Consider the following 20,870-nt stretch of genomic DNA (forward strand, 5'->3'; position numbering starts at 1 on the left):
TAGTTTGTTTATTAATTTTTATGGAAGTCTTTTTTCCTTCTCCAGAGCTGGGGCCAAGACAGACCAGCTTCCTTCTTGATTTTTTTTTTTATCATTCTTCTTGAGCTTACTCTCATGATCTGACTCCCTTCCTCACGTGGACCTGAATTTGCCTCTTGCCACTCATGTAGTGATTCAGTTTGAAATTCCATATTACTATATCTAGCTCTTCAGTCTTCATCAGTTTACCTCTCTAGATCAGTGCTTCAGCTCTAAGAATTGCTCTTTCTTTCTTTCAAGTTACTAATTTAAAATGAATTTTTCTTTTTTTACCCACTTTTCAGCATTTTTTGATGGGAAGGTTTCAGGAAAGTTAGCTGTGCTATTGATAACAAAGGCAGTGAAAGCTACTGTTTTACATTTATATATCTTGTATTCAGCCACTTTGACAAATTTTCTTATAAATTCTGATACTTTTATACTAGAGTCTTTATATTTTCTAAGTATTCAGTCTTATAATTATGCACTTTTTTGGAATTTATTTGCTACAACTTCTGGACACTGTTGAGTAATAATGGTAATAATGGGCACCCTGCTTACTCTTTTTAATGAAATAGATTGAGTGATTTCCTTGTTAGAATATTTGCCTTTTTAGAGAAGTGACCATTATTAAATTTAAGAAGTTTTCTTATAGGCCCATTTTACTTAGAATTTTTTTGTTTTGTTTTTGTTTGTTTGTTTGTTTTTTTAGAAAATGGCTGCTGAAGTTCATTTCATATCTCCTCTGAACTTATTGGTGTGATGTCACATGCCACATCTGATTTTTAACTGAGTCTTGCCTACTCATCTTTCAATCATTTATCCTTCTAGCAGGGCTGGAGCTGAGGATACAAGAATGAGAATTCTGGAGATGCAGTTTCTAGGCTGAATTCATCTGATAAAAAGTCTTGTGTTCCTGATTAAGGACACAGTACTTTGTCCTAAGGGCAGAACATTTGTTCAGATCAGATTTGAATATTGAAAAAAAAAATCCTTTTGCTGCAGTGAAGAGAATGGATTGTACAGGCATGCTGGAGTCAGGGAGACCAGTTAGGATGTGGCTGTAGTTATCTAGGCTGAGGAAAGAGAGACATTTATTTATTGCTGCTGTATCCAATGCCCATTTCATGCCAAAGATTATGCCAGGCTCTTCATACATAATGTAGGTATTTTTTCCTACTCTGTTATATGTAGTGGAGGGAGGAATTGAAAGCACCTGAAACCATTCCGGATACAGGAACTCACACAAGAAACTTTATTAGCAGACAAACTGTCTGCTCTTAAGGGAAAAAGAGAGAGAAAGAGCAAGAGAGTGAGTAAGGGCGAAAGAAAGAAAGAGCGAGAGAGTGAGTGAAAGTGAGAGAGAAAAGAAAGCAAATAGCTGGGGAATTACCCTTAAATAGTGAAAGCCTGCGGGCCAACTGTACCAATGACTAGCAAGAAAGTTAACAATCTAAATTAAAAAATGGTGTGTGTGGGGAGGGGGCAGAATCAGGGGAGAAATGGCTGCAGCCTTGCTCCTCACAGGAATTGGTAAAAATCAGAGAGAACAAATCACATCAATAGCAATAAACAAAAACACCAGGTTCCCAGGAATGAACCCTTCTTCCAGAGTAATCTTTGGTTTTCCAACCTCTCCAAGTCTCTTCAAGAACTGTGAGTTTATAGACAGTTTAGAAAATACTCTTTATTTTATTTATTTTTTTTTTTTTATTTTTTATTGTGAACAAATGGGATACATGTTCTTTCTCTGTTTGTACATAGAGTAAAGGCATACCATTTGTGTAATCATACGTTTACATAGGGTGATGTTGGTTGATTCATTCTGTTATTTTTTTCCCCTTCCCCCCGCCCCTCCCATCCCTCTTTTCCCTCTATACAGTCCTTCCTTCCCCCATTCTTGCCCCCCTCCCTAACCCTCACTCTAACCCTAAAACTAACCCCTCCCACACCCCATTATGTATCATCATCCACTTATCAGCGAGATCATTCTTCCTTTGGTTTTTTGAGATTGGCTTATCTCACTTAGCATGATATTCTCCAATTTCGTCCATTTGCTTGCAAATGCCATAATTTTATCATTCTTTATGGCTGAGTAATATTCCATTGTATATATATGCCACAGTTTCTTTATCCATTCATCAACTGAAGGGCATCTAGGTTGGTTCCACAATCTGGCTATGGTGAATTGAGCAGCAATGAACATTGATGTGGCTGTATCTCTGTAGTATGCTGATTTTAAGTCCTTTGGGTATAGGCCAAGGAGTGGGATAGCTGGGTCAAATGGTAGTTCCATTCCAAGTTTTTTAAGGAATCTCCATACTGCCTTCCAGAGTGGTTGCACTAATTTGCAACCCCACCAGCAATGTATGAGTGTACCTTTTTCCCCACATCCTCGCCAACACCTGTTGTTGCTTGTGTTCTTGATAATCGCCATTCTGATTGGGGTGAGATGGAATCTTAGGGTGGTTTTGATTTGCATTTCTTTTATTACTAGAGATGTTGAACATTTTTCCATATGTTTGTTGATTGTTTGTAGGTCTTCTTCTGTGAAGTGTCTGTTCATTTCCTTAGACCATTTGTCGATTGGATTATTTGTAGTCTTGGTGTTGAGTTTTTTGAGTTCTTTATAGATTCTGGAGATTAGTGCTCTATCTGAAGTATGATTGGCAAAGATTTTCTCCCACTCTGTAGGCTCTTTCTTCACATTGCTGATAGTTTCCTTTGCTGAGAGAAAGCTTTTTAGTTTGAATCTATCCCAGTTGTTGATTCTTACTTTTATTTCTTGTGCTATGGGAGTCCTGTTGAGAAAGTCTGGTCCTAAGCCGACATGTTGAAGATCTGGACCTACATTTTCTTCTATAAGATGCAGGGTCTCTGGTCTGATTCCGAGGTCCTTAATCCATTTTGAGTTTAGTTTTGTGCACGGTGAGAGATATGGGTTTATTTTCATTTTGTTGCATATGGATTTCCAATTCTCCCAGCACCATTTGTTGAAGAGGCTATCTTTTCTCCATTGCATATTTTTGGCCCCTTTGTCTAGTATGAGGAAATTATATTTGTTTGGGTTTGTGTCCGTGTCTTCTATTCTGTACCATTGATCTACCTGTCTATTTTGGTACCAATACCATGCCGTTTTTGTTACTATTGCTTTGTAGTAAAGTTGAAGTTCAGGTATTGCAATACCCCCTGCTTCATTTTTCCTGCGAAGGATTGCTTTAGCAATTCTGGGTTTCTTATTCTTCCAGATGAATTTCATAATTGCTTGCTCTATTTCTGCAAGGTACATCATTGGGATTTTAATTGGAATTGCATTGAATCTGTATAGCACTTTTGGTAGTATGGCCATTTTGACAATATTAATTCTGCCTATCCAGGAACATGGGAGATCTTTCCATCTTCTAAGGTGTTCTTTAATTTCTTTCTTTAGTGTTCTGTAGTTCTCATTGTAGAGGTCTTTCACCTCTTTTGTGAGATTGATTCCCAAGTATTTTATTTTTTTTGAGGCTATTGTGAATGGAGTAGTTTTCCTAACTTCTCTTTCTGAAGATTCATCACTTATGTATAAAAATGCATTGGATTTATGAGCATTGATCTTGTATCCTGCTACTTTACTGAATAGAAAATACTCTTTATTTTAAATGCAACATGGACTCTAATTTTTTCCTTCCTGTTATTTGTCTCTGAGTGTTGTTTTGGAATTTACTATACTCCATATAGCTATGTACTTCAGGTGAGGCTGGTTCCAGCCTACTCCCAGAGGTAGGACAATCATGGTGGTTCCACACCCCTTGTCAGTGGCTGGTTTCATCACAGATATGTGGTAAAATTCTGGCTCTAGGTGAGATGCTATTTTCTGGGACTTGTAGGGGAAGATACCCTTACTGCTAAGGAGGATGCAGAGGAGGAGATGTACTAATTTACCTCCGTACATTGTTAGCCTGCATGTAATATTTTAAACTGCAGCAGCCATGTCGCAACTTTAAGAGGAAAAAAGCTGAAACACTGCGGGCAATACATTGAAAATATGGGAAGAATCTGATTCCTTGATGGTGTTGCCGAACCAGTGATAAGCTAATCTTGGACTATTCCCACCTCTCATTTTATTGATGTCTGAGATGCTATAGACTCAATGTTTGTGTCCCACTCCCCATCCCCACCAGAAAAATAATTCATGTGTAAAATTCCAAAGCTCAATGTATTTTGAGGTGGGGTCTTTTGGAGATGATTAGGTTTTAAGGGTGGGTTAATGCTCTTAGAAAAGATATCTCAGAGAGCTACTTTACTTTCTTCTGCCATGTGAGAACACAGTGAGAAGACATCTGTGAACTTGGAAATGAGCCCTTGCCAAACACCTAATCTTTTGGTCCCTTGATCTTGGACTTCTCAGCCTTCAGAACTGTAAGAAATATATTTCTGTTGTTTATAAGCTACTCAGTCTATAATATTGTCTTATAACCTGGACAGACTAAGATATAATATTTTTTTTCTTTATAGTTTAAGTCAGGTTATATTCTTTTGTTACCTGAAGTCATAAATGTCTTAAGTAATGATGTAGTTTATGCTGCCTTTAAACACATTGCTTATGCTCTTCTGAAAGGCTTGTGACTCAAAGTCAGTGTGGTCTCTATGTATTAGTTCATGTTTTGTTACTATAACAAAACACCTGAGGAAGACTAACTTTATAAATAAAAGAAGATTATTTAGCTCAGTTTTAGAGATTCAAGACTCAGCTCTGGTAAGGACCTCAGTAGATGGCAGAAACACATGTATGAGAGAGAGATCATATCAAGGGAAAGATCACATCGCTACACAGAAAGCCTGAGAGGTTTGGTTCTCACAATCTCTTCTAAGATCATGCCTCCAGCAGGACTAAGGACCTTTCAGTAGGGTCCACTTCTTAAATGTCCCATCCTCTTAACACCACAGTACTGAGGACCAAGTCATTGACCTTTAGAGACAATCACATCTAATCCATACTAGTCTTCCCTTAATTATTCTAGACACAGCCAGTCCTCATGGTAAGTTGGACCCATCAATGGAGACAAAGGGGAAAGTAAGACAGTCAAAGATTTGAGAGAAACAGAGTTAAGGTGTAAGTGTCATGTAGGGTGGGGATGGTCAGCAGAGCCAGAGACTGCTAGAGTCCAGCAAATCAGTGTTCAAATGGACAATTAGACTTGGGAGTAGTTAGAAAGGCAGCTTCCTTAATAAAACCAAACCTGGAGACTCCATAGGTTAACCTGGGTAGGAGAGACAAACAAAAACTGGGCAGCTTTTGGTAGTGCCTGAGTTTTCTTTTCCCCTGGGGCCTTTTGTGCTCTGCCTCCAAGCTGGAAATACAAGTTTACCTGATTCTCCTCATAGCTGTCTCAAATTCTGCATAGCTTACTCTGCACAGTTTCACTGACCAGGTGAACTTGGAAATAACCTTCTTAAAGACTTAAGCAAACACTCAAGAATCCAAAACTCTTCTACATTTGTTTATTTATGTAAACAAACAAACAAACCTTAGTGTTTATTTCTTGTCAGAAATTGTTCCAACAACTTATAAATATTAACTCGTAATCTTCACACAACCTTAAGATATTCTTTTCATAGTAACAAGGTACTGTGATTATTGTCTCAGTCCATTCAGGCAGCTAGAGCAAAATACCTTAGACCAAACAATTTACAAATGATAGAAACTTATAGTTAATAACCCTGTAGGCTAGGCAGCAAAGAGATTCAGTGTCTGGTAGGGCTTGCTCTCTGCATGATGGATGGTTCCTTCTTTCTGTATCCTCACATGACAGGAGCGATGGACGAGCTCCCCTGTACCTAAGGGCACAATTCCATTTATGGAGGTTCCACCTAATCACTTCCTAAAGATTACCATATTTTAGTACTTTTGCATTGAAGATTAGATTTTTAATATGAATTTTTGGGAGTCACAACATTCACACCATAGGAGTTATCATCATCTTTGTATCTCAGAATCTATTAGGAGTATTATAACTCTAAGGAACTATCATCATAATCATTATCAACATCATCATCATCATCTTTCTTATAGGTGAGGGAACAATTGACCAGAGAGGTTAAATCATTTACTCTATGTCAGATAGCTAATAAGTGGCAAAGTCAGAGCTTGAAATCAGATTGCCTCATCCAGGGGTTCATGTTCTTACCACCATGCTGTATTACCTCTTAGTACTGAGTGCATTAAAATACACCCACATTTCACACTTGTTATATTATTATACATTGTATCATACTCAAAATAATATTTTTCCATTAATATTTTTGAAAAATGTTATTTTAAAAAATATTTATCTATAAGGATCTCACTGAATCTATGATTGACTCTGATTTCATAGCAATCATGATAAATATTCAGGAAATCCTGATCAGTGAGAAAAAAATCAACTTACAGATTGTTTTCCAATATAAAGCAAATTTAAAAATAAGAAATTTAGCAAAGACGTTGATTAATATTATGTTTTGTGGACACTCATTTAAACATTTTAGTTTCATATTTCTTTTTGTGTTTTGGAGTCCATCAGCATTTTCATGTCTCAAGTATTTCTGTAAGCATGTGGAGAGAATGAGTCTGTCCTGCCTATGTTCTCCTCAAGGACAACAAGGAAACAAACTTAAAAAAACCCAACCCAGGTTAAGATCTGCCAGGCTTCCTGTCTTGAGCTCAAACTTGAAACTTAACCTACCCTGCTGCTCAGTGCTCCCAGCACTCCCTGATCTTGGTCCTGAATCCTCTACTCTGGAGACTTTGGCACCAACTTCCTACCTCCCAGATCCCTGGGTCCAGGGAGGGGTAAACTCATTACCTGTAAGTCAGGATGTTCCTACTAGGCAACATCTGGTGAGGTGCTCAAGGTAACTCTCCTGTCTATAGATCTATGCAGGTGTAACTTCCCTCCAGGTGAGACCATGACAACTTATCCTCACAAATGTGTTTTAATTAGGGCGAATCCCATTGCAAAGGACTCCCGGTTATGAACAGAGGAAAGAACTGTGATGAGAGTTGGATAGAGCTATTTGCCTGAACACAGAGAAGGAACTCTTAGGAAGATATGCTGCCAGGATTTAAAATGCTTCAGAAGTAGGGGAGAGGCAGAAGCCTTTGCAGAGGAAGTGACGTTGAATTTGGGCAAGGGGAGATGAGAGGAACTCGGTTCAGAGAGTGCATCAAGAGGGAAAAGAGCCACCCTGCTCAAGGACAAGAGGTTCGTGTGGTGCTGGCAACAGTTCATGGACGCTCCAGGGGCTTTGGGACTTTGCACCCGACTCTACCCAGGTATTTCTGCCTAGATGAAGAAAATAAGTAATTTTTGCTTTCTTGCTCCTGAAAACTCTGCCTTTGTATGTTATTATTTTTTGGCTGCTGGGGATCAAACCCAGGGCCCTATCCAGTTAGGCAGGTGCTCTTCTACTGAGTTACAATCCTCAGCTCTACTTTGCATTTGTTAGATTCTCCCAGGATATCTACTTTACATTTCTACAGTTAGAGGAAAACCTATCATCTGACTCCCTGTCTTCTCCCACTTTTTCAGATTTTTCTGAATCTGTTTGACACAACTCAGCTGAGAAATAGATTCTGGCCTGGCAGGGCCACTGCTGCCCTAAGGGCAGATTTAGGTGTTATCTGGCACATTCTCTAAGAGAACAAGTCTTTCGGGTCAGATTCTGAGGTCCTAGGTTGGGACCAGGAAAGCAGACAAATGGGTCTTTCTGGGTATCCAGCTACTCAGAGGTAGCTGAAAGATTGGGTACAGCAGAGGGAAAATGACAGACATTATCCCCTGACCCTCTTTGGTCTGCCTCTCTCCCCAGATCAAGAGAGAATAAAGTGCCGGGTGTGATGGTGCATTCCTGTAATCCCAATGGCTCAGGAGGCTGAGGCAGGAGGATCATGGGTTCAAAGTCAGACTCAGCAATTTAGCAAAGCCCTAAGCAACTCGGTGAGACCCTGTCACTAAATAAAATACAAATAAGGACTGGGGACATGGCTCAGTGGTTAAGCACCCTAGGTTTAATCCCCATTACAAAAAAAAAAAAGAATCTGAAATGGAGATGGCACTGGGAGATGGGACTGGAGTATAGATGAGGGGATGATGGATGACCTGTGACCAGAAAATGGGCTGAAATGAAATGGTAGGGAACGTACACTGGTAGAATGTCAACCATGTGCCTGGATTTGTGCTGGGTCCTTTCTAAGTGTTATTTCACTGAAGTCTCACCAATAATCTCTGGAAGTATTATCCCATTTTTACAGATGCATAGGGCCTAGTGGAGTTGGAACTCAAGAATGATGCTTTTAATAATTCATCAGGTCCCAGTTGCTTTTGTAGGATGCATGCACACTTCTGCCAAAATTTGAATCCCATTCTCAATGTGTTTTACTTGGACTAAGACAGTTTTAGGACATTTTGAGCTGCCTTGCGTCTGAACTTGTTCTTTGAGAAATTTCCCACCTTGCTGGTATGGTGGTACATGCCTATCTACAATCCCAGCAACTCAGGAGGCTGAGGCAGGAGAAGGGCAAGTTTAAGGCCAGTTATAGCAACTTAGTGAGACCTTGTCTTGAAACAAAAATAAAAAGGGTAGAGTGCCCCTGGGTTTGATCCCCAGTACCTCCCTCCCCCACCCCCCCAAAAAAAAAGTAAAAGAAAAAAGATAAAGAAATTAATTTCCCATATTATTACTTTTTAAAGTTTAATTTTTAAAGACAGGAGGACCTCATTATGTTGCTTAGGCTATCCTTAAACTCCTGGTCTCAAGCAATCCTCCTTCTCAGCCTCCCAGTAGCTGGAACTTCAGAACTTCAGGCATGTGCAATCAGGCCTGGCTGCACCTTGTTATTTTTGAGGCGGAACTCATTTGCCTGTAGTCAGTGAAAACACCAGGTGCTTGCTTTTCTGCTGTCCACTCCAGCGAGGATGAGAGAGGTCCAAGATTCAGGTGGTTAGGATCACTGCCCTGGACTTGGATTTGGGAGCTAGTGGTGCAAAGAAGAGAACATTTCTGAGCAGTAACAGCAGTTTCTAGGCCTAGGGGGTGTGGAGGGCTTGCAGCAGCGACATCTAGTGTCCTGGCAGTGGCTTTAGCAGCCCACGTAGGGTTGTGACAGTTTATGCTTCTACCAAACCTAGTTCTGGTGCTTTCTTGGTAATTTCGTGAGCTAACCAATATCCTGTAATAAATCATTTCTTTCCTTAAATAAATCAGAGTTACTTCCTATGGATTCCAACTGAGAAATTTGACATAGACATTGGCCAAATTCCCATAATAATTTAGATAATGCATTTGTATAGAGACTGGGTTTTCATGAGAGATCTAGATCTAGATCTAGATCAGAGCCTCTAGACAGCCCCCTCAGTATGTATGGGAGGATAGTGGTAGGGTGAAGAGGGGAAGGATGGGAATTGGATAGAAGGTGGCCGTGGAGAGATTTGATAGAGGGGGTAGTGGGGAATAACATGGGGTAGGACCTCCATCCTATCTTAGGCATCGGCTCCAACCTAGTTCCACCCTCAGCTGCCTCATCTGTGCCAACCTCACTCCTATCACCAGCTTCCTACAGTCCCAGGTTCAGCCAAGTCCTTACCCCTGTCCCAGTCCCAGGTCAAGGCTCAGGGAATTCAGCTTGGTTCTCCATCCAGTCAATTGGTGTGGCCATACAAATGGACTTGTTCCTATACACAATGAGCCCCACCACTTCCCTGCTTCATTACCCATCCCAACAATGGCCCTGGATTACCCATTACCCATCTCCCCTGACCATGAATCATACACACAGACTTTTATGTCCTTATACCCTTCCAAGATTATGTTCTTTTCCACTTTTCCAGGCTCTGGGTCTGGGCTTTGAGATCTGTGCTGACTTCCTTTGGAGGTCTCTGGGTGAACTGGGAAGGAGAGGGTCCTGGGAAGTGACAGAGTGAGAGGCAGTTCTATATGATCTTAGAAGCCTAAGATCAACCAGCCAAACACTGGAATAAAGGACCTCAAGTATGGCAATGTTTCCTGTGGGTGATGCTATTCAACCTTGCCTGTTCCCACCCCTTTTCCTATCCACATTATGCAGAGAGAGCTCCCTGGTGGGTGTACCCAGGAATAGTTAAACTCAGCACAGAGCTTGCCTGAGGTTGCAGGCCCCAGAAATCCCAAGAGCCTCCTGCAGGAGCTCCCATGGGAAGCCTCAGAGTCATTTTAGAGTTGACAAACACACACACGCTCCCAGATCTCATGTCTCCAAAACAAATCATGTCCATACATTCCTTGATCCTCTCTTATGATCTTCCTAAAGACTCCTCTGGTTCGGCATCTGCTTCTGGGGTTTTCTTCACTTGAGCAGGCATTACTAATTTGGTCTATCAGCAATTCTTTTGTATAATATTGCCACATGTTGTTGGAACACAGGGCACAAACAAAGTGCACTCATTCAAAGATTCTTTTTCTCCGTGTTTCTCTCATTCAACAATTTATCACTCAACTTTGTTAAATCATTGAACAATTTATCATTCAGCAATTTATCTTTGGATGTGAAATATCCAGAGACTTATAATATAATGTCCCACCTCCAGGGCCTGATGAGATAGGAATGATATGGGGAGTGAAATAAGCAATTTCACTGCACACTATAAGTTTTCAGATGGAGGTTAACAAGGAAGATTAGGTACAGTCATAATTGGAGTTACTTCCCAGGGAAGGTCTTCTGCCCCACCAGTCAACCCTAATGGCAGGATACCAGGAGAAACAAAATCTTGGAACAAATATGTACATCTTCCTGAAGAATTATATTTTTACTTAAAGATTTAAGGAGAAAATAGTAAATTTATCTGGTCATTTAAAGGATTATTTTCCTATGAAAACATGTATCAAAGATTGTTATACATAAAATGCAAAATTTCACATGAGTTTTTAACATAAAACAAGATATTTCAAAGAAATTTCCCATACACAAAAGCCTTGTCATGGAAGTTCTCCTTTCCCCTCCAACTATGGCTAAGTCCTCTCTCTTTTGCATCCAGCTTTCAATATTTGTGAATGCTACTTCAGTGGAAATTTGTGGGAAGTAGCAGTCTTTAGAAAAACATCTAAATTCTTTTATTTGGCCTTCAAGGCCTTTCAGACAGGACCTCTGCCCCTATATCTTCATCCTACAGTTTTCTCCTACACACTGTCTGATTTCTACAGCAGCTATTTAAAGCTCCCTAAACAATAAACAATGTGCCAAGCTACTTCATGCCTTTGTGATTTTCCACAGGCTGCACCCTTTGCCTGGAATGCCCCTGCCCACACATCCATCTGGCAAACTCCTACTCATCCTTCAATACCCAGCTCAAGGGCTCCTTTTCTGTGAGACCTCCAAGCAGCCCCAAGCTGAGTGAGTCAGTTCCTCCCATGCACCACTCTGCAGTGTCTATGTCCCTCTCCTGATGCTGGCATTTCTTTTCTTTATGTGACTCTTTCTCTGATTTGATTTGGCAGCTGGGAGAGGAGAGATTGTATCTTATATGTGTCCCCAGTTTTAAAGCACAGCACAGGCATGCTAGGTGTCTATAAATACATTGTATAAAATAATAAGTAAAACTTTTAACTCTTTGTTGTTGTTGTTGTTTATAGAGTTGTGATAAGGAGACCAGCAATTTCTCAGAAACTTTGAGAAACACCACAAAGAAAAAAAAAAACAAAACACATTTCCTGTATTCTTAGCTAAAATTGCCATCTGTTGTTCATGGAGATAATTAATATAGCTTAGAAATTGGAAGAGTGGACTCCCAATTTAGATGTCCTGGGTTTGTATCAGGTTCTGCCACTTCTTAGCTATGTGGTTGTAAGCAAGTTACTTGGCCTCTCTGTGCTTGTTTCCTCATTTCTAAAAAAGGCATAGTAATAGTAGCTACCTAATAGGGTTGTTACGAAGATTAAACAAAATCTTGGGGGCCTAGCTTAGTGACAGGAGCACTTGCCTAGCATGTGCAAGGTCCTGGGTCCAGTCCTCAGTGCCATACACACACACAAAATTCAAGGAAAATTATGTGAGTCACTGTATATACATGTATAAGTGAATGACATAGTACTTGAAAATATGTTAGCCCCCAGTGCTGCTGCTGTGACTCAGGGGAACTGAGTTAGACTCTCCTGGAACTCCTGCTTTTCCCACCTGACTGCTTCTATCAATGGCTCCAGGTCAAGGAACCACACTGGTCTGGTGAGTTATCAATAGAACCATGTGGTTTAAAAAATGCGAATGTCTAATAAGAGTTTAGATGGAAATGTGAGGTAAAAGAGGAATGTGCCTTTTCATAACAAATCACCCCACTCCTAGGTTCTGGGATGTCCTTCTGGGTTCATAAGCATCTTGCAAAAGTGTTTAGCATTCCTCCCAGACTCAGAGGTCCCAATTTTCTTTCTACATCACCACGGGGAGACAATGATTTGTTTCAGTTGGCCTCATTCAGCTTACTGTAGAATCTTCACAAGCATTCTTAGGAAGCAAGCTCCCTGGGTGGCTTGAGGACTTGCAGGCTCCACCACCCTGGTGGCTTTCATAACAGCACTCCCAGCTGGGGAAACCGGTGGGGCCACTTTCCCAAAATATATGTGGAAGGACTTTAAACCTTTGTGGACTCCTGTACCCCATTCAGAACATTTCAAACAGATGCATGACATATGCCAAAATCCAGAAGTGAGAAAAAGCAAGGCAAGTCCACAGAGCAGTTAAGTAACTAAGGGCTGGTGGGAGCATGTAAGGCATGAGGAGTGAGATGGAATGGAAAGGTAGCTTAGATCTACCTTTGATTATTATGAAAAGTCCTAGACATAAAGTAGAGAAATTTGATTTTTCCCCTTATAAGTAATGGTGAGTCATTGAAGGTTATTCTGTTTTGAAGGTTTACAGTCTTGCAACTTAAGCAGTTGTTTTTCTTTTTCTTACAGGCACTTTCTCAGCAATTAGGAAACACTGCCACCATGTGGTTGTCGGTTGATACAGGCTCCAACCTGCAAGTTGCTGAATTTTCAATGGTATTGTTTAATAATTAAACCAAAGAAAACATCTTTTGATTCAAACAGCTGAAGTAATACAATGCTGACCTGTTAAAAAAAAAAGATGCTTATAAAATTTTTCAAGAAATCAATAGTTGGGTTCAATTCTCTCATCTCTTTGCTTTTGAAATTCTAGGCGGTCTTTAGAGCTCCTGGTGGCAAAGATCTCTTCTATTCCCAGACACCTCTATTTTAGAATCATAAATTCTCTGGTCCTGCGAAGGTTCTGCTCTTTCCAGGGTAGTTTGCATCAAACTGTCTTCAGGCTATTTCTCTCAATTGTTGACGGCTGTGTTTCACTCCTACGTCTGTTCTTCCTGTATAGTCCCACAATTTTGGACAGACCCAAATTCAAATATTTCCACTTTTTTCTTTTTTAGTTGAGTGGTTTGGGACGAATCACCTAACCTCTCTAAGCCTCAGTTACTGCAGCCGTAGAAAGGGGACCACGGCTTTTTCATAGAGTTATCGTAAGGATGAAATGATAACGTGTAAAAAGTGCCGGGCACATCCCTCGTCCTCATCTCAGGGAGTCCTCTCCTTTCCCTTCCTCTTTGAGGGCAAGCCGCAGGCGCCCATTGGAGGTCAGTGATTTGCTATCCCAGATTTACCAGATCCTCAGTCACGTTCGGGTGAACAGAACTACTCATTCCTTAGCTTCCGGGACCATCCCTATTTTTCACCTGTGAGCAGCCGCCCCTGAGTTTGCGAAGGATTGCAATTCACGCATCTCTTCCGTGCACAGCTGGCGGCAGGTGCGTGGGCGTGAGCCGGGCGGGGCGAGGCCAGGCGACAACCATTCCTCGCCGCTCCCTATCTGGGGCTGGGGGTTGTGTGTGGATAATTCAATCCCCGTGGGACTCAGCGTCTGGCCTCACCCGCGGCTTGGCGGATTGGCTGACAGTTTCGGCCTGCCTCCGCCCTCGGTACCCCCCCCCCCCCCCCCCCGCATCCCAGGTGGCTCAGGCCCCTGTGGTGATCTCTGTTTACGAAGAGAACCCGTCCAAGTTGGGCTCCATCTCCGCAGTAGCTCCATTCCGGGGCCCCGCCCGCCCGGGAAGCGAGGAGAAACCCCGGCCGAGCCCTTCCTCGCCCTTCCCTTTCCCTCACCGCCCAGAGAGGTCGGGTAAGGCGAAAGGGGTGTGTGGGAGGGGAGCCCGCGGCTTGGGGGATCCAGCTGTCCCCCATCCACCCCGCGAGCACCCAGGAGTTCTGTCCCTAGGCCTGGTTCCCTCGCCCACGCTCTGGGTGACGTGCCCGCCCTGGGAGAGAAGCCCGAGAATGGATCTCAGGAACGCCAGCTCCTTAGCGGAGGCTCAGGAGTGGAGACCTCACTCACAGGTGTTTCCCCATCCCCGCAGACGGTGATGACCCCCAAGCCAGCCGGACCCCCGGACGGGGGCTGGGGCTGGGTGGTGGCGGCCGCAGCCTTCGCGGTGAATGGGCTCTCCTACGGGCTCTTACGGTCCCTGGGCCTTGCCCTCCCTGACCTCGCCGAGCACTTTGACCGAAGCGCCCAGGACACTGCGTGGGTCAGCGCCCTGGCCTTGGCCATGCAGCAGGCAGCCAGTGAGGGAGGGCCCGAGGTGGGGGGCGGGAAAGGGGTGTAGGGGACCATGAATATAGTGATGGCAGATCCACTTAATTACTAGACAACCCGAGAAAAAGTGACTGACTGGTGAAACCAAGTTCTAGAAAAGAGTGGGTCTTGAGGTCAAGGGGAGGAGCTAATAGACCCAGGGAGTAGTTTGAGGCCAAACAACTAATGAGAAGTGTTGAAGAGAGTTTGGGGGTCCAGGAGCGTGTCTTCCGTTGATTTCGACCCCTTCTAGGCCCAGTGGGCAGCGCCTTGAGCACACGCTGGGGGGCGCGCCCGGTGGTGATGGTTGGGGGAGTCCTTACTTCGCTGGGCTTCGTCTTCTCGGCTTTCGCCCAAAGCCTGCTGCACCTCTACCTCGGCCTGGGCCTCCTCGCGGGTGAGGGGAGTGGCATGCCCCAGTCCTTCAGGGGTGAGGGGGTGGGGATAGGAATTTGTTGGGAGTTGGGGTATGGAGGTGGGGGGCCTTCTGCGAGAAGCAGGGCTGGGAATGCTGGGGCAGGCATCCCTGGAACCTGCCTTTAACCCACCCTATCCATTCGCAGGCTCCGGCTGGGCTCTGGTGTTTGCCCCTGCCCTTGGTACCCTCTCCCGTTATTTCTCTCGCCGTCGGGTCTTGGCTGTGGGGCTGGCACTCACTGGCAACGGGGCTTCCTCCCTGCTTCTGGCGCCTGCCTTGCAGCTCCTCCTTGACACTTTCGGTTGGAGGGGCGCCCTGCTCCTCCTTGGCGCTGTCACACTCCACCTCACCCCTTGTGGCGCCCTGCTGCGACCCCTGGCCCTTCCTGGTGACCCCGCGGCTCCACCCCGCAACCCCTTAGCTGCCCTTGGCCTGGGTCTTTTCAAGCGCCGGGCCTTCTCTGTCTTTGCTCTGGGCACAGCTCTGGTTGGGGGTGGGTACTTTGTTCCCTACGTGCACCTGGCCCCACATGCTTTAGACCGGGGCCTGGGGGGATACGGGGCAGCTTTGGTGGTGGCTGTGGCTGCAGTGGGGGATGCGGGAGCCCGGCTGGTCTGTGGGTGGCTGGCGGACCAGGGCTGGGTGCCCCTTCCGCGGCTGTTGACAGTGTTTGGAGCACTGACAGGGCTGGGACTGCTGGCAGTGGGACTGGTGCCGGCGGTGGGGAGCGAGGACGACTGGGGGGGTGCCCTGCTGGCTGCATCTGGGGCCTACGGGCTTAGCGCTGGAAGTTACGCCCCACTGGTTTTTGGTGTGCTCCCGGGGCTGGTGGGCATCGGAGGTGTGGTGCAGGCTACTGGGCTGGTGATGATGCTGATGAGCCTCGGGGGACTCCTGGGCCCGCCCCTGTCAGGTAAGGGTCTGAACCAGCAGATCCTCTCACAACTGTCCTCTGTCTGTGGGGTACAAGACCTCTAAATTCCTTTACCCCTCCTTTCAGGCTTCCTAAGGGACGAGACAGGAGATTTCACTGCCTCTTTCCTCGTGTGTGGCTCTTTCATCCTCTCTGGCAGCTTCATCTACATGGGACTGCCCAGGGCCCTCCCCTCCTGCCGTCCAGCCTCACCTACAGCTACCCCTCCACTTGAAACAGGAGAGCTGCTTCGGGTGCCCCAGGTTGCTCTACTGCCCCCAGGAGGCCCTCACTCCACTCTGGACACCACTTGTTGATCCTTTTCTTGTTTAAGCCCCTCCCCCAAATAAAGAATTTTTATCTGATTTTTCTGAAAGCTCCAACTGTCGTCATTCTAGAACCCCCAAAATATTCTACTTTAAGATATTCCAAAAGTCTGGTTGAAATAAACAGGACTGCAGTAATCCTGGGGGTGGGGAAGGGTGTCTAGCTGTCCAGTTAGTCCATTTCTCTTTGCCCAAGTCCTTGCCATAACAGGAAGTCTTTGAAAAATTGTCTGCAGTTTCACTTTGTTGGGGGTGAGGGAAGAGATGCTTATGGATGCCACCTGCTTCATCATCATTTACCTTAAGTATCCAGACCTTGCAGAATCTTTCTGGCATTTCAATTTCCCTCTATTTTTCTGAGGGAGAATTCTAGGTCTAGACCAAAGTTCTATCAAGTCCTTATCTCCCTCCTAAACAAGGTACCCACCCATATATATACACTCTGTGATCTCACCATTCTCTTAATTTCTAAGTCACAGGTGAGGAAGTGGGAGACAAGTGGACAGGAGGGAGGAACTCAGGGTCATCAGAGCTCCTGGACACCTCCCCTCCCCTGCCCAGCCATAATTCCAACCCACACATGGGCCCGCCTCTTTTTGAGGTTACAATTATTGTCCAGTTTCCTTATTCAGTTTTATCTGAGACAGACATCCTTGCTTCTCAAACATCTGTCTTCAGAAAGGACACTTAGGAGGACACTAGAGATCACATGTAAAACATGAGAAGTCTCTTGGTCTTTGATTTTCACAGTTGATTCACAGCTCAGTGAAACAGGATCTCCTGGATCCTTCAGAAAAGGTTGGGAGAGCAAATGAGAAGAAATGTGAGTCCTTAACAAAGGTTGGCACACACGTCGGAAGACTGAGTCCTCAAAGGGTTGGCACACACATCGGAAGAGACCCAGGCCTACTCTGGGGGGAGAAAGATCAAGAATCTTAAGGCACTGTGGTTCTGTGGATACCTCCTTCAGGCAGGAGAAAACCTGGAGCTGTCAAGATCTGGCTTTTGGGTACTCTTAGTGGAATTCAGTCCTCTCCCAGCCCCTCCTCCTTCTTGGGCAGGGGGACTTTGGTATCCACTGCCTCTATCACAAGGTCCTGGGGCCTGGAAGTAGGAGCTGAAAAGCAGGAGAAGAAGTGGGGCAGGGTGATGAGAACTCCACTCCCTGCAAGAAGGAAGGCCCCAGCCACCACAAATGAAGCTGTGTAGTTGCCTGTCACATCCCGGAGGTAGCCTAGGTCCAAGAGAAAAAAAGAATACACATGGGTGATCTGTTCACTGGGGCTGAGAGCTCAGACTCCTTTTGTGGGTGAAGGGAAGGCCCACTATATTGGAGGAATTAAAACTCTCAAGCAGGCAGGATGAATGTAAGAATTCTACTTTCCCAAAGGTCCTCAAAGGCAATTTGAACCACATTTGAGCCTTCAGAAAGGATCTCCAAACCATCCCATGAAGATTTGGCAAGCCAGATTAAATCAGGTATACCTGTAGGCTTCTTTCTGGCAACTGTGGCCCTTTGACACCTTCAGTTAATAGTTAAGAGGGAAATGTTAAAGATCAGAAGGTTCCTGAAGCTTGAGCCTGGAGTACTTTGACCAGACTGCTCAGATACCTGGGCTGGGGCCCAGTGAGTCAAAGGAAAATAGAAGACACTGGAATGTTATATAGGTCCAGGTCTGGTCATGTCCTCTGAAAATCCAGGCTGTTGGCTCCCTGCCAAGGTGTCCACTTAACTCTTCTTTGTCTTTCCACTTAGAACTTCCCAGTCCCACCTTCTCTGCACATTAGGGCTGCTATGACTGATCATGCAGTCTGTGTACTGTACCATACCAGAGGACAATATTCACATACACTATGATGGGAATCGTTCTTTCCCCCAATTATGCAACATGGCAGCCCTAGCCCACCTGGCAACTCCATTCCCCTTACCTGACAGAGGAGCCCCAAGTAGCCCCCCGATGCTCTCTACCATCTGCACCAGTCCTAGGCCACAGTAAATCCTTCCAGTTCCCACCAGTTCAGGCAGCACGGAGAAGGCCACTGGGGTCAGGGCTCCTGATGTGAAGCCGTAGGTCACAGCCAGAACCACCAGGGCTGTGGGAGCCTGAGCCACAGGGAACAGGGCCAGTGATACCCCAGTCAGGGTAGTCCAAAGCATCAGAAGCCGTGCCACAGGCCCTGGGATTGCATCTCCCAGCCACCCAGAGGCCACACGCCCTACAAGGTCAGCAATAGCAGCCACAGAGAGTAGAAAGGCAGCAGGTAGTGGATCCCAATTCAGGTCCTGGAGATGGGCCACCAGGTGGACGTAGGGAATGAAGTAGCCAGTGTTGATCAAGGTGAGGGCAACAGTGTAACGGAGGAAGGGGCCATGATGGAGAAGGGAGGTGAGTTGAGCTGCAGGGCCACCCATAACTGTGTCCTCAGTCAGGGACAATGGGCGGAGGAGAGCACCACATGCCACTAGGTGGAGGGAGATGGCAGATACCAGCAGTAGAGCGCCCCGCCAGGCATAGTGGCTGAGTAGCCACTGGAAGAGGGGGGCAAATGCAAAAGAGGAGAGGCCCACTCCTGTCAGTGCCAGGCCTGTGGCTAGGGATCGTCGGCGAGAGAAGTAACGGGACAGGCAGGCCAGGGTTGGAGTGAAGGTCAAGGCCCAGCCAGAGCCTGTCAAAAAGGAAGAAAGGGGGCAACTTGAGGACTTTTGTGGAGCTCAGGGAACCCAGTATCCCAACACTGCCCAGCAGCAGAATGTAGCCCTTGTTCTGGAGACCCACAGACCTGGGTGTAGTCCTGGTTTTGACAGTTTGACCTCATGTGTTTTACTTACTCTCCCAGCCTCAATTTCTTCATCTGCAAAATGGGGTCAATACACTTTATGGGACTGGGGAAGGACTAGAGATAATGTTTGTAAAGTAACTAGCACAGAACTTTGGAGTTAGACCCCTGCTCTGCCATTTCTGGCCATGTAATGTTCCTTTGCCAAGTTGCATAAGATTTGAAAGTCTTTCTTTGTACATAGGTTAATGATTCATTTCACAGTCACAGTACCCAGCACAATTTTACAGAAAGTTTTCCCTTTATGCTTCAGTCCACCTAGCCTTGGGCTTGTACATAAGTTCTTGGATGAATTCCCTTTGACTTTCCCAATTTCCCCACTATGTTTACCAACTTAGTCATTCTCTTAAGAATTCCCTTCAGGGCACAGGTGCTAGTCAAATTTTCCCTCAACTTTTTTGGAAGGAGCAGGAAGGTGAAAATTCTGTGGCCAAAGAGCAATATATGACTCTCCTGCCCTTGGCCAGGGTCTCACCTGAAAGCAGCCCAATACTCAGGTATAGGTGGGTCAAGGAGGTAGCAAATGAGGCGAGCAGCATACCCAGCGCGGCCAAGATGCCCCCTGTCATCACCACAGGCCTGGGCCCGAACTTCGTGCTCAGGGCGCTTCCTATCGGGCCTGGGGAAGTGGAAAGGGTTCTGTGAGGTCTCAGGCATCTTTCCCTAGCATCCTCCAGACCCCTCCTTCTTCCCCTTTCGGCTCCTGTATCCCCTTTCTCTTCAGAGGATGAGGATCACAGGACACCGGACCCGGGCGCAGCACTCACTCCCAAACTGCTGCACTGCGATTCCAATGGAGGCGATCCAGGAGACGCGCGCTGCCTGCTCCTCAAACGCCGCCACAAACTCCACGAAGAAGACTCCGAAGGAGCGGAGCACCCCGAACACCAGAGCTGATTGGAAGAACGCTGAGAGCACCACCATCCATCCCCAGCCTCCATCGGGGGGCTCGGCCCCGCGCGCCATCTGGGTAGGAACAGGGCTGCCTCCAGTAAGAGCCCCTGCGGGAGCTGTGCTCTAGACGTTCCACTAGTGTTTACCCACCCTGCCGGGAGGCTCGGAACCAGCTTTTGGGGTGCAAAAGCTGGTAAAGAGGAATGTACAGATGAAGCGCCGTGAGGCGCCTGTGCCTTTTCCCAAGAGGTGCGGTCTTAGTTGGGGCGGGGGGCGGGCAGGCCCGCGCTGGCCTCGGTCACAAGCGAACGGAGGCGCGGTCCGGCTGGCTTGTAGCTAAGGGTCCAGGAAAGGGCCAGATCACTAGCGACAAACCCCAACGTTCGGTTAGGAACAAGGAGGCAGAACTGGAGACGCGCAACAGTCGGGGTATGAATTATCTATTTTATCTTTGGGGATGCCTGCACCTGGTCAAGTGGGCCAACATCCAGTCCGTAGCTAGCCAATGAGGATGCGGGACTCCTGAGCGGGAGGTGGGACCAGAAGGGTTGGGCGGAACTTAGAGCATTGTTCCAAACCGGCAGTGATTTGGGCGCATGCGTAAGGAGGGTCCTGAGGCGATTGACTGGATACGGCTACACGTGATGCAGGGACCTGTAGCAGGGGTGCCGAGGTACCCTTTTCACGTTGTGGGCCAAGACATCTGCATTTCAGCACCAAAACCCGCACGTAAGAACTGGTGGTGGGCAAACTGGTTCTGGAGAGGCAAGCATTCACTTGTTTTTGAGGGATGCCAGGCCCACGTGGGCTTCCAGAGGAGAGGTTACAAAA

At 45.8% G+C, this 20,870-nt stretch overlaps 2 protein-coding genes across 9 annotated transcripts; one reads left to right on the top strand and one right to left on the bottom strand.

The window, feature by feature from the left end:
• The first annotated feature begins 13,736 nt into the window (after positions 1-13,736).
• Slc16a11 (solute carrier family 16 member 11) lies at positions 13,737-16,352 on the top strand. Of its 7 annotated transcripts, none has more exons than XM_047545464.1 (6): positions 13,753-13,826; positions 14,099-14,192; positions 14,433-14,640; positions 14,904-15,047; positions 15,214-15,981; positions 16,069-16,352. In XM_047545464.1, the coding sequence occupies exons 3-6, from the start codon at positions 14,439-14,441 to the stop codon at positions 16,296-16,298; spliced, it is 1,344 nt and encodes a 447-aa protein (XP_047401420.1). In that variant the 5' UTR covers positions 13,753-13,826; positions 14,099-14,192; positions 14,433-14,438; the 3' UTR covers positions 16,299-16,352. The 7 variants fall into 7 exon arrangements, with proteins under 7 accessions (XP_047401418.1, XP_047401420.1, XP_047401421.1 ...); XM_047545465.1 differs by lacking the exon at positions 14,433-14,640 and adding an exon at positions 14,294-14,412 and having other exon boundaries at positions 13,755-13,826; positions 14,099-14,197; XM_047545460.1 differs by having other exon boundaries at positions 13,808-13,826; positions 14,099-14,197.
• Positions 14,058-20,490, bottom strand: Slc16a13 (solute carrier family 16 member 13). 2 transcript variants are annotated; one of them, XM_047545468.1, is made up of 4 exons: positions 19,913-20,490; positions 19,687-19,764; positions 18,237-18,974; positions 14,058-17,541 (listed from the first exon to the last, which is right to left on the bottom strand). In XM_047545468.1, the coding sequence occupies exons 1-4, from the start codon at positions 20,109-20,111 to the stop codon at positions 17,333-17,335; spliced, it is 1,224 nt and encodes a 407-aa protein (XP_047401424.1). In that variant the 5' UTR covers positions 20,112-20,490; the 3' UTR covers positions 14,058-17,332. The 2 variants fall into 2 exon arrangements, with proteins under 2 accessions (XP_047401424.1, XP_047401423.1); XM_047545467.1 differs by having other exon boundaries at positions 14,067-17,541; positions 19,621-19,764; positions 19,913-20,488.
• Between the last annotated feature and the right edge of the window lie 380 nt (positions 20,491-20,870).

Source organism: Sciurus carolinensis, chromosome 3 (assembly GCF_902686445.1).
Source record: "Sciurus carolinensis chromosome 3, mSciCar1.2, whole genome shotgun sequence".
Classification (NCBI taxonomy): domain Eukaryota; kingdom Metazoa; phylum Chordata; class Mammalia; order Rodentia; family Sciuridae; genus Sciurus; species Sciurus carolinensis.

What these genes read in the sequence shown, in the direction of transcription:
- Slc16a13 (XM_047545467.1), bottom strand. Translation starts at nt 20,111, where the DNA reads ATGGCGCGCGGGGCCGAGCCCCCCGATGGAGGCTGGGGATGGATGGTG. An exon ending in CGCAGTGCAGCAGTTTGGGA is followed by an intron (nt 19,765 to 19,912) that starts GTGAGTGCTGCG and finishes CCACTTCCCCAG; the next exon opens with GCCCGATAGGAAGCGCCCTG. An exon ending in GAGTATTGGGCTGCTTTCAG is followed by an intron (nt 18,975 to 19,620) that starts GTGAGACCCTGG and finishes CCTTTTTGACAG; the next exon opens with GCTCTGGCTGGGCCTTGACC.
- Slc16a11 (XM_047545462.1), top strand. Translation starts at nt 14,439, where the DNA reads ATGACCCCCAAGCCAGCCGGACCCCCGGACGGGGGCTGGGGCTGGGTG. An exon ending in GGCCATGCAGCAGGCAGCCA is followed by an intron (nt 14,641 to 14,903) that starts GTGAGGGAGGGC and finishes GACCCCTTCTAG; the next exon opens with GCCCAGTGGGCAGCGCCTTG. An exon ending in CGGCCTGGGCCTCCTCGCGG is followed by an intron (nt 15,048 to 15,213) that starts GTGAGGGGAGTG and finishes ATCCATTCGCAG; the next exon opens with GCTCCGGCTGGGCTCTGGTG.